At 51.9% G+C, this 12,611-nt stretch overlaps 1 protein-coding gene across 1 annotated transcript in view; it reads left to right on the top strand.

Annotated features, from left to right (window-relative positions):
• Positions 1 to 12,611, top strand: part of SYNPO (synaptopodin) — a 59,998-nt gene that overhangs the window by 36,664 nt on the left and 10,723 nt on the right. Inside the window, exon 3 of the mRNA XM_074960291.1 lies at positions 7,512 to 9,550. Within this exon, the coding sequence (XP_074816392.1) occupies positions 7,512 to 9,550 (2,039 nt within the window). The remainder of the gene's footprint in view (positions 1 to 7,511; positions 9,551 to 12,611) is intronic.

The following is a 12,611-nucleotide window of genomic DNA, read 5'->3' as shown; positions in this document are numbered from 1 at the left end:
GCACTCCTGCACACACACTCTCTCTCTGTCTCTCCCTCCCTCACATTCCTCCTACTGCATGCACACACAGATACACACATGGGACTCCCTCACATGCTTACGCACACACACTCCTTCACTTACACTCCTGCTGCACACACACATACACGCATGGAATTCCCTTACACTCCTACACACATACTCTCTCTCTGTCTTTCCCTCCCTTACACTCCTCCTATATGCACACACATGGAACTCCCTTACACTTGTGCAGACACCTGTGCACACTCACACACACACACACTCTCCATAGGTCAAAATCTGCTCAGCTATCATAGTAAATTGCTGCTGATTTATGGCTAGATTGTCCCCAGGCCCTGATCAGCTGTGCCGTAAATTAAAGGGGAGCGAGGGTTCCCCTTACTCCCTGCTGACCCAAGGAACAGCTGCTTCACTTGTGGCTCCGGCTGCAGAAGGGAGAGCAGGGCTGCTCACCTAATACTCTCCAATTTGGGCATGTGGGCAGAGAGGGCAGGGGGTGGGAGAAGCCTTGACTCTCTGCCCCCCCCCCCCCATTTGCTGGTCTCCATAGCTAGCTGGGTGCCTAGTGCGGGAGTAGGGTGTTGGCGAAAGGGATGAAGTAACACACGGGAGGGTTGTGTCTCTAAGTAAGAGCTGCTTCCTGGAGTCCCTCCTGGGGGGCGCAGCCACATACCACCCCTTCCTCAGGGCTGAGCCGGAAGGCTCAGTCTAGCCCCATATGACACAGGCTCCCACTTATCCAGGGGGCACAGATTGGAAGGGGAGAGCCAATGGAAAGCCCCGTCATTCCCCCCCCCCACATCACCGGCTTTTATACTCTTTTTCAACCCCCATCCCCGCTTTAGTTATAATGGGGCAATGCTGCCACCTGCCTGGGGGCTATGGCGGCCTGAGGGCGTGGCTTAGGGCCAATAACCAAGCCCAGGCAATAGGCTACCAAGCACATGCCCAGAGTAGCCCAGCTGAGTGGCTTAAGTAGCAGAGCACGGTCTTTGGCACTGCCAATTGCCCGTTATGGGTTATGTGCACCCCTAAAGCATGGCCAGACCCCTGTCCCTCAGGGCTGCTGGTCTCTTGCAAAGGATGAGAGAGAGGGAGAATTTTAACCCTTTGCATGTGAGATTTCTGTGCAATCTGAGCTGCCCCAAAGTACCAGTCCTGCTCTCTGACCCTGAAGCACTCAAGTGTGCCCTGAGCTTTAAACATGTAGCATCGACTTAAGCATGTGCGTAAGTGCTTGCCTGAACTGGGGGCGCTGGGTTGGTAGCAGCATACAATGCATGCGCCCACTCCCTCCTTTCGCCAGCACCGCTGGGCGGTTACCATGGATTCCTCAGAATAAGCTCTGAGGAGAGATCAGAGCACGTCCCGTGGCTTTTGGGAGTTGTGGAGCTTTGGTTCAAGGCCGTGATTGTCGGCCTTCATCTGCCTCCAGATCCAACAGAGATGCCCATGGGGTTCCCGGCAGGGACTGGCTCGTGGCTCTGTCCTGACGCGCTTACAGCAAACCCCTCTGCTTCGTGGGACACCCTGCGTCTCCATGAAATCACTCCGGTGTGATCGGAAACGCTCCTTTCCCTGCTGGAGGCAGACGCTGAGGGCTGGGCATGGGCAGAGCTCAGCCAGGGGGGTACGGCGCTCTCCGGTGAGTGGTAGTTGGATGCCTCCCCAAAGAGGGATCTTGCAAAGCTGAATGCGTGCTGGCTGCTGTTATAACATCTACGGAGATTGGAGACTTGGGAGCCGGTGTGTGGGGATACACCTGCCTTTCACCTTTGGAGATCTCAGCTGCAATCCTGAGCTAGGCCACAAATCAGAATTGGCTAGCCCCTCATTCACTGCCCTACAGGCACAGCACAGAATCCCAATCCAGCCCTGCTATTATTATTGTTTAACGTTTGTATTGCGGTAGCTTGAGACCCCACTGTACCAGGTGCTGTACAAACATATAGGAGAGGATGGCCCTAGCCCCGAAGAGCTTGCCGCCCATTCGGCATGGTGGCCCAGGACTGGAATAGCAGGTGGTGTGGTACTGTTGGTCGAACTGCCATGTGTTGGCAGAGCTGGGGTGGGAGGGGCTCAGGGCTAGCAGGAGAGGCAGGTGGTCAGGACTGAGGTGCACTGGCAGAGGGACCGACCAAGGAGAGGTGACCAGGTGCAAAAGGCACCGACAAAGCCAACAGCCATTGAACGTGCAACGTCACTCCAGCCACTCTTGTCCTTGTGCTGCCCTGGGCTGGGTCCCCAGCTCCGCCATTTGCTCCCTGGGTGCGTCCGGGAGATCCATGAAGTCAAGGGAGAGAGAGAGAGAGTCTTCTTGTGTTCTCAGGAGTGTTGCCCCATGCCAGGTCCCAGAGCCTGTCGGGAATTCCCTTCCCATCCCCTCAGCTGGAGCTTGGTGGCCACCCCGTGGTTGCAAGGGGGCTAATAAAAGGGTGACAATTGGCAGGGACCAAGCCTCGGTCTGCAGGACTTCCCTCCCTCTGGGGTGTTACAGCAATGATCTGTAATTTCCAGAGAATACAGGAATGGCCAGACCCACGGTGTGATGACCTCCAGCAGTGGGCAGTGATGAGAGGAAGGCAATTGTTAGGGTCGGGAAGATTCCTGCACCCTGCAGGCAATTGGCTTCTTACCCACAGAAACGAGACGTGCTTGCCCTGCTCACCCTGGCATGCAGTCTGATCGAGTCTCCTCTGCTTCAGCCTGCCCCACCCAAATAGACCCATTCCTGCCACTTCTCCTTCAGCATCCCTCGCCGGGCAATGAGGGAGTGGTGTCTTTTCTGGGACCAGCACCCCCCTGCTGCTGAATTTCTCAGATTGATGTGGGTAGGGAGGCAGGGTGGAACCTGTGACCATTCCCTGTGCTGGAAGCCTCGGATACCAAGCAAAAAAGCCCAACCCCAGCAGTTGGGATGGCCCATCCCTTAGTCATCTGGATTGGAGTTTGTGGCTGCTGGTGCCCCTTCAGCTGGCTACCCTGTCTGATGGGGAGAGAGAGCGGGAGCAGAACCAGCGCAGGGGAGTGGAGCCCAGCTGTCAGCCGGCATTAGCTACATGTTTCATCTAGACAGACACTGCCTCTCAGACTCCCACTGACCCTGGTTTCCAGGCAGGGGGTGGTTATCAGGCAAGATGATATCAGAGACGGGTTCTCAGCTCCTCCTCCTCCTCCTGCTGCCTGGGAGATGCCTCCTTCAGGGAGATAGGAGGTTCAAGGTTCACCAGGCCAGGCCCACACGGGGTAACAGGGTGCCATGGCATGCCCTAGCAAGGCAGGAACTTGTGCCCGCATGCGTGTAAGCGACGGTCACATTGGGGCAGGCACCGTTCCCTCGCATGACTGAGATGGACCCAAACCAGCCCCGAGATCAAACGCCCTCAAGCTTCGGAGAAGGGCAGCTCTTGCTCTGAACTTCATGGGCCCATCTGTCTTTTTCAGACACCAGGGTGGTGGTAGATACCTTCGGAAGCAGCCACATCCCTTCCTGGCCCTCCTCCCTATTCCTCCTTCTACCCCACCTACCCTCCCATCAGTCTCTTTTTTCCTCTCTTTTTTCTCTCTTTCATTCTCCCTCTGTTTACATTCCGCTGTGTCTCCTCTTGCCGTCCTCCGGCCCACTCTGGGATCCCGCTGCTGCCCCATCACCTCAGATTCCCCCCCGTGTAAGGAAGGGAGGAGGCGGGAGCTCCGAAAGCAACCTGTGATGAGAGGAGCCAGTGGCTATGCTACACAAAGGTTGACTCAGCTTCTTTTCTGAGGCTCAGGGATCCGTGCTGGGATGGGAACAGTACAAGTTGCTGCCATGGTCGTGTGATTGTGGACAGTTGCAGCGGCTTCTAGCACGGTTTCCCTCACAAGGATGGTAGTCGGTAGCATATTTTGGCTGAAGAGATTCCCTCTCCATGGGAACTGTGCTGGGACTTTGCTAGCAATAGCTGGGTATAGCCCTAATTGCGGCTAGCATGATTTTGATCCCAGCGTGGGATGGGGACTCTGAGTTGGGAATAGTCTTTGCCCAGACAGAGGCTCTGCAGCATCGACCCTGCTATCCAGATTAGGAATGTCGTCCATTTGGCTGTAAACTTTTTATGACTGCACTTTGTTTCTGATGTTTCCTCTAATCAGCTGGGTTAAATCATGGGAGATTCAGAACACTGCTTCCTAGGAAATTGCTCACCCAGAGAAAATGCATTCCATGTCATTCCACATCCTTTTGGACGTGGCTAACAGCTTTTGTTCTGACCCATATCCAGCCTTTTGTCCAACAGTTGAAGAGCCCAGAGGCCCATGAATGGATTTTCGGTGGGTTAAGAGTCACGCAATTGGCATGTCTTCAGCACTTCCATGGAGCTAAGTGGGTGCTATTCTAGGAAGCCTGTGGCTTAATTAGATTGAGCCACTGCTTCAGGCTGCATCTGACAGGCCAAAACATATACAGCTTTCCTGGCAGACGCTGCCCTCTTGTGTTGCTTCGAAACCCAACAAAACATTGCAGTGACAGGGCTCATCAGCCGCCCAAGGGGTTACCCACGGGTGCTGCTGTGACATTTCCAGCTAAAGCAGGGTTTATTTTCCTAACTTGATATCGGCTGCGTGCATTGTGGTCAGCCAACGCTTGGACAGTCTAAAGAGCGAGGGGAGTCTGTGAGATAGTTCGGAGCCGGCCAAGTTCCTGCTCTGAGCATGTTTGTGCAGGGTGGTTGAAACCAAATGAACTGCAACCTGAAACCTTTTGAAGTCTTTCAATAAATTCCTTTCCAATACAGTCACTGCAACCATAAAGCAAAGCTCGACACACACACTAGAAAGAAGACAGGGACGCAACCACCCAGTGGTTGTCTTTGTTGTTTGTTTTTCAAAGTCACTGTTATGTTGCAAGGAGTGAAGGAATCGGGGGCTTTTCTGTCTTCCCAAAAGCAATGCATGGTCTTAGAAGGCAGCGAGGTGTAGAAGGCAGCGAGGTGCTCTCCCAAGCAGGTTCACATGAACAACAGCTCGCTTCTTTCTGCAGACAGGCGTGGAAAGTGATGGGAGCTGCCAGACTGCTGCAGCCAGGGGTAGACTTCCCATAACACGATCAGAAGGCTTCTGTTCCAATTCCTGTCTGCTTGTTTTGATTACATTAAACCCACCCACTATGGATGTCTGGTATAGATCTAGTTCCCTGACTGCCCGCTCCACGGCAATGTATAACCAATGCAGTTACCCCCACTGCCCCCTATCACTCGGTTGCTAGCCCCCAGCGATGCATTGCCCGGGGTCGAGAGCAGGGATGGGTGAAACGGTGCCCTGTGCCCGAACTGAAGTTTTCCAGGGTTGGCAGAACTTCGGAGAATCTTTTATAAACTGATTCCCCACCCAACTCAGGCGCTTCCTGCTTTTAGCTGGGGCCAGAAGTGGAATTGTTGTAACAACACAAGACAATTCTTGCAGGATCCAGTGGAGCCAGGGAGTGCTGGAAAGCATCCAAGAAATACTGCCCGGGTTAAACTGCCAGTCCCATCTCTAAGCCAATAGGGTGCCGAGAAGCATCCAGGCTTTTTGTGCTGCCCTGGACCAAACCTCTGGAGCTTCTCCTGCACGTTAATCTCTTGGGACGGAGGCTTGCGTTGATTTCTCATCTCTAGTGTATGGGTAGTGCCAACCACCGGGTACAGGCTGCCTCCAGTTGCACTGTTGAGGCAAAGGCCTAGTTTAAGCGAGCGGAGGCTGTGATGCTGGGGAACACGCTCACGCAGAGCAAGAAACGACTCCAGGTTTGAAAGGGCTGCACAGCGATGAAGTATGGCTGTTGCCGGGTGAACCTCTCAGGGCTGCAGACAGCAGGGTGCCATCTTGGGAATCTCTCCACTCAATGGGAGTTGAGGGTGCTCAGCACCTCCGGCTGTTGCTCTTCTCCTTGCCAGACAAGGCCCCCAGGGTGTGTCTACACTGCAATAGACCCTCGCGGCTGGCCCATGCCAGCTGACTCGGGCTTGCGGGGCTCGGGCTAAGGAGCTGTTTAATTGCAGTGTAGAGGGTTAGGCTGCAGCCCGAGCTCTGGGACCTTCCCACCTTGCAGGGTGCTAGAGCCTGGACCCCAGCGAATGGAGGTCTATGACTGAGTTGTAGCAGTAGATTGGACTTGATGACCCAGGAGCTACCTGTGTTCTTAAGACATTCCAGGGCTTGTTCCTCTCTCTGAGTGTATCCCTCTGTGTGAAAGGAACAGCCCTATAGACCCTCCTGATGCTGGAGCAGCCACCTGCCTCTTGGTTCAGATCCTGGAAGATGCTGCGTAGCCCAGACCAGTGGTGATGTGGGGGCTGCCATCGGGAAATCTCCTGTCCCTGCCACTTCCCATGCGGTGGAGAAGACAAGCTGTACAGGCCCCGACCCCACGTTCCGTCTGCCCTCTGAGCCTGCTGCACTGGGCTGTTGGCTATTGGTATTCATCTCTATCCCTGAACGTTACTGCAAATCAGCATAATTGCACAGCACAGCCTTGCCTTGCAACGATGGCTCCAACCTGCATTCTGTTCAAAATCCCGTTTCTCATCAGTGTTCTGAAACCTTGTCTTTGAGGGGGTTGCAGGGCAGAGGATGGAACGGGAGGCATCACGCCAGTAGGTTCCATTATACTCGGTGGCTCACAGGCTGGCAGGGGCTGGATGCACCTCACCCCACTGGGGTGCACCCCCTGTTCTGCAGCTACCCTGCTAGCAAATGTAGGAGCATCATGGACAGGATCTAGATGGAGCCCTATCCCATGCTCCCTAGCTGGAAATACCGTCATTACAACATAGGGCTAGGAAGATGGGGAGAGAAGGAGGATCTCTGACGCTCCACAATAGAGGCTTCAATATCCCCTTCCCCCACCACACACAAGAGATACTTCTTGAGTTGCAGTGCGAGGGATTTAATTTCCGTGCTATAATGGAAAGTCTTGCAACACCCCCCATTCAGTCCCCACGGCTATCCAAGGATGCAGTCTGCAGCTGTCAGTCACCCAAGGGGCCACCTAGATCTCCCTTTTTTTGAAGACTAATTCTCCTAAATTCCATCATCTTCCAGGATCTGCACCACAGCCCTTTGTTTATTGTCCCTGCAGTGCGATCCCCGTTATACTCCACACGTACCTACAGGGGAGCATGTTTGGTCAACATCCCCCTGCCACCCTCTTGTTCCTAAACTACAAGGCAGGGGGGATTTTGTCACTGATTTGCTCAAAGCATCTTGCTTTGATGTGTGTTGAGTTCTTGCCGGCTTTAGTGTTTTGTTGGCTTCTGTACTGGGCTTTAGCTCACTCAGTTTTAGAGACTCACAGCGGTAGGGAAAGTGATTCAAATGCGAGATTCGTCCTGCCCAACGTGAGCAGAGAGGAGGTGTGTGTGTGTGTGTGTGTGTGTATAAGTAAATAAGCAGAGATAAATGGAGTTTTGCATTCTTCAGGCTCCTTGGTCCCTCCTTGTTCATACTATCCTCTCTTTGTTTTCTCCTTCCAGATCTCTCCAGGAGTGCCAGTCTCTCAGAGAAGGAGCTGAAAGAGGCTAAAGCCAGGAGCCAGAAAATCGCAGCCCAGCTAACGAACCCACCCAGCTCAAACTCCAAAGGTGTGCTGCTCTTCAACAGGCGCAAGCAGAGAGTGAATGCGTTCACTTTGGCAAGCACCAGAAAAAGTGGGGAGGAAGCAGCCACAAGAGGCAGCCCAAGAGCTCTTCAGTGCAGCCTCCCAAACCGGGGGAAATTGCTGCATTTGAGACAGACTTTAGAAGGCAGCAAAGAACTGAAAGAATTACTCTGCGCGGAAGCCCCTGGACTGCAGATCCTTAAAGGCAACATGGAAGAATATGAGGAAAACACCTGCCTAGAGAAAACACAGTCCCCGCCAAAGAATGAAGTCAAAAGTGAGGAGATCCTTCCCCAAACAATCCCAGTGCCGTCCCTCAAGGAGTCTCCTAGTGGAGACATACAGCAGGTCCCTCTAACTATCTACTTAAAGGAGAACATAAAGGTGGCATCAACCAACGGAGTGCAAGAACCTAGCGCCAATGAGCATGAACATGACAGCGAGAACAACGCACCAGTTCTCATCCAGGAGCAGACGGCCCCAGTTATTGACAAGGAGCAGAATGGAGAAGTTATCAACAAAGAGCAGAATGTGCCCATGACTGACAAAGAGACGGCTGTTCCAGTTACCAGCAAAGAGACGGCTGTTCCGGTTACCAGCAAAGAGTGGAATGGGGGGCCCAATAAACAATATTATGAAGTTCACCTCACTTTGGCTAAACCAATGCCAGTGAAGAACAGAACAGCAAGACCGTTTGGGACTCAATCATCAGCTACAACAAGCCAACCAACGGAGAAAAGCCCTGGGGTAGAACTTCCTCCGCCCCCCACCTATGCAGAGACCTTGTTCAGTCCACCTCCAGTAACTAGGGTTAGGTCACCTCCTGCGTATTCAGCCTTGTATCCTAGTGCAGAACAGAAGCCTCTCATTCTGAAAGGGCCTCACCATGGAGAAAGCAGATCTACACCCTTGCATAAAACAGGAATATTAGAGGAGTCCGTAACCCGGAGAACAACTAAAAAATCCATGTTCACCTTTGTTGAAAAGCCAAAGGTGGCTCCTAACCCAGATCTTTTGAACTTAGTGCAGAATGCAGATGTAAGGAAGAAGCAGAAGGAGCAAGGAGAACCAGTCCCAGAGGAAGAACCATTTGCTCTTGGGGCAGAAGCTTCCAACTTTCAGCATCAGAATGCACTGAAAGGTGGGCTTCACCTGGATTCTTCAGACAATGCTCCAGAGTGGTCTTCATGCCTGAAGTCCCCAAGCATACAGCCTAAGCCTCAAATGAAACCCAATCAAAACCTAACTGAAGCAAAAGGAAAAGGAGCTGAACTGTTTGCCAGAAGGCAGTCAAGGATGGAGAAGTATGTCATTGAGTCCCCAGCACACCCTGGCTTGGCCAGGTCACCTTCGCCCACCATGTCTCTGCCTCCATCCTGGAAGTATGCTTCCAATATTCATGTAACACCCATGGTCTTCAAACACCCACCCAAGAGTCCAGACAGGTCATCAAAAACTCCCCCAGCATCTTTGTACAACAGCAACGTCGCGGAGAGTGAGATTTCCCAACAGGAGCTGGAAATCTCAAAGCAGCAGCCATACCAGCTCCAATCATCTTTGTTCATCCTATCCCCAGCTAAAGAACCGGTGAGGTCTTTGCCAAGAGGGGCACCACCGCCACAAGCCGTGTTTCCCAACTCTAATTCTTACACGAGACATACCTCGTGCCCAACGTCTCCCTTGACACCTTCCCCTGTTTTTCATTCTCCTGCTCTGTCAAGTTCAAGCAGGCCAAAATATGGTCCTCTTTCTCCATCATCTGGGACTGTGCTTATTGCCCAAGACATCAGAACAAGTGCCCCACCAGAAGCTCCCTTTGCATCCCCTTCCAGAGTTTTGTCACCAAGAGCCAAAGGAGTCTTCCAAGCTCCGAGACCTTCTTATTCCACCAGAAATGCAGGGATTGAACCCCAGGTGTGGAAACCTTCTTTTTACTTCAAGTAATGGGGTTAGAATGTGTGTTTTAGGGGTTCCTCAACTGGCCACAATCATGTCTAACTGGTGATTGATGTGCAGAAAACCAAACAAACCCAAACTAACCAACCAATAGCTTGGAGGTTTTGAATGCAAAGAACGTGTCCTTCTGTAGCCAGCCCTCCTCTGCCAGCTGTTGGCTCATTATGGTCCTGAGGATGTTGAACTGAGCAAGAGGAGCAGAGTCTGGGCTGTATCTGATGCAGGGCCAGGCCAGGGGAGGAGGAGTGCCGTGTAGCCTAAAGCCTACAGAGAGAGCTAGATGCTTGTTGAGCCAGCCCAGCCCAGTCCATGTAATGAGAGCTGGACAGTTTTGCAGACTGGATTCTGGAGGGAGAGAGAAGCAGCAGATGCATCCTCTGAGTTTAATAAGAGCCCCAGTGTGCAGACCCTAGAAGATCATTACTAGAAGCTTCACTGAAACAGCAGGAACTCTGGTGCCTTTTCTTTTCCCTTGTCTGGCAACGTTATGGAGCATCAACCCTCTGGCTCAGCCTTCTTCTCGCCTTCTGAATTTCCACCTCCGCTTTGCAAAGCCTTCTGCTTGTCCTCTCTGCAACTTCGCAGGCCATTCAGCTGCAGCCTCTCCTCTCCACTGACTCTGTCATGTGCACCTTACCAAAGGGCTTCCTAGAGGGGGGCGGTGGCATTTCCATTTCTGTCTCCTTTCTTCTCCTGCTCCTGATGTTTCTCCTGTTTTCTTCTGTTCTTTGCCTTAGTTTAACAGCATCACTCGAGGTCCCCCCCAGAGCACAGGGAGTGCCACTGCAGCACTGAGATGACAGGAGAACCTTGCTAGTCTCCGCCTGTCCTTTAGTTCCCTTCCCGGCAAAGAATTAGCATCAGATCTATTCGGTGTACGAGAAAGGGGGCACTTCGTACTCCCTTGGGACTCTGTAGGGTCAATGGTATTAGCCTCTGCAACAGGGGCGGGGGGGGGGCATTGGTCCTGGAGCCCCTCTGCACTAGCCAGCTGGGGTGTGTAGGGGAGGGCACAGTGCTTTCTTGTTAAAGATGACACAGCAGCTGTGAGAGGCCTGCCACAGGGACAGCTTAGGGCCACAGGATGGGTTTTTCCGTGCTATTAAAGGTTTAGGCCAGATGGTCATCTCGGGTGTCAGGGGAAGTCAGCGGAGTTCCTCTGGATGTACTGGGAGCAGAACCTAGCCCCTGCAGGACAGACACTTGTGCACTAGCAAGTATTATCACACTCCTCAAATCAACAAACCAAGTGCATTTGGGGCTGTGTTATTCCTCTGTTCCGGAATACGTTTTGCGTTCACACACCAAGTCTCGTATTCATCCACAGCGGGTCTCCCAGGCATCAGTGCAGCTTAACGAGATTCCAGGAACAAGGTTCAAATGGGTGTCACTGGGTTTCCTCAGCTGGCCAAGAGCATGGTTAACTAGGGCTCGAAACCTGACATAGCAATGTATTTGTTTAAGCCAAAATGTTCCAACCAAAGGTGGATTTAGGTGCCTACAGGTGGGCACCTAAATCCATATTGAGGCATCTAAATCAAGGCATCTAAATCTAAATCTGATTTGCAGAGGTGCTTAGCCCTCACAGGCCCCACTGCAGTCAATGGGAGATGTAAGGGCTGAGTAGAAGTGGTCAGAAAATGGAAGGGGGATTTGGGTAAATTTTCAGGGAAAGCTGGAAAAAAGTTTTCCTCTACATTTTCCATGGAAAGAAAATACTGATGGGGAAGAATTTCACTGAGTCAAAACCCCAGTTTTCCACTGAAAACCAGTTTGACCAGCTAATTTTTGACCAGCCCTAGCTCTGCAAATCAGGTCTCTTTTATTCCTTATATTTAGTTGACTAAATATCAGGTATAATGTAGGGATTCAGGTTTGCAAATGTCCGAAGCACTCTCCACTCACATTGGAATGTAATGCTCTGCAGTTTGCAGGATATTGCTTCATATACTAGAATGCAAGAGAAAAAGCCCTTTCACGGACACCTAGTCATGCAAGGGGTTTATTCACACACACAAGAGAGGCTGCTACAGGGGAAAGCAGGTGACCTGCAAAATAACCGTCAGGGATAAGAAAACTGACAGCTATGTAGAACGGTGCCAAGAATTGTTCTGTTAAAAAGCAGTTGGAGGAAAGGTCTCCAGTTAAACCGACAGCTTTAGCACTTTATAGTGTGTCTCTGGGCATGCACCGTAATTTACAGCCAGGTTCCGTTAGGCGATTTGCTAGTAAAATAAACATGCAAAATTCCCACAGCTGGGACACTATTTATGCTGTTGCCCCAAATGCTACAGTCTAACCTGCCTTGTCTCTCTCTGATCCCACTAGCCTGGCTGACACCTTGTTTTGCCAGGCCAGGGTGGAAAGAGTGAAAAGCTCGAGTCAGCATTCCCAAGCAGGGACGCTGGTGAACCAATTCCTGACAGGGAATCAACATCAGGAGCAGACAGGGTAATGAAACGTTACCATACAGGGCAAAATGATGATGTGTTATTTACAGTCCTTGGGAATTGCCAGTACGGCTTACTGTACCTGCTACCTGCCATTTCACTGGTGAGGGCCATGTAGAGGCAAAGGCCAGAAGCGACAAGGCAAAGGCTAGACAATGGAAACAGATTTACATATAAGGCAAGTGTCCGTGGAGTAGCAGGGTGTTGGCAGGTCAGGTACTTACGGGATGGAACAATAGGATGGTTACCATATGGCAGGAGGGCATTTACAGGGTCCAATAGCTGGGTATTTACCAGGTGTTGTGGAAGAGTGGGACAATTACAGTTAATCTCATGGGCTAGCCGGGTGTTTACGGGCTGTTGTGGAAGAGCTGGGTTTTTCCAGGGGAAGAGGCTCATCCTGCAGTCTTTACTCAGGTCAAACCCCCATTGCCTGCACAGGGTGTTTGATCCAGGTAGAGATGGTCAAACGATACTCGTCAAATAATGTAGGCAATGAGTTTCATGAAATCTTTGACTGTGGGGTGGAGAATGTTATTCACTCTTCTCCCCGCTCTAGGTCTGAGTGA

This window comes from Natator depressus, chromosome 8, assembly GCF_965152275.1.
Source record: "Natator depressus isolate rNatDep1 chromosome 8, rNatDep2.hap1, whole genome shotgun sequence".
Lineage (NCBI taxonomy): Eukaryota > Metazoa > Chordata > Testudines > Cheloniidae > Natator > Natator depressus.
This window is presented reverse-complemented; position numbering and strand designations above follow the sequence as displayed.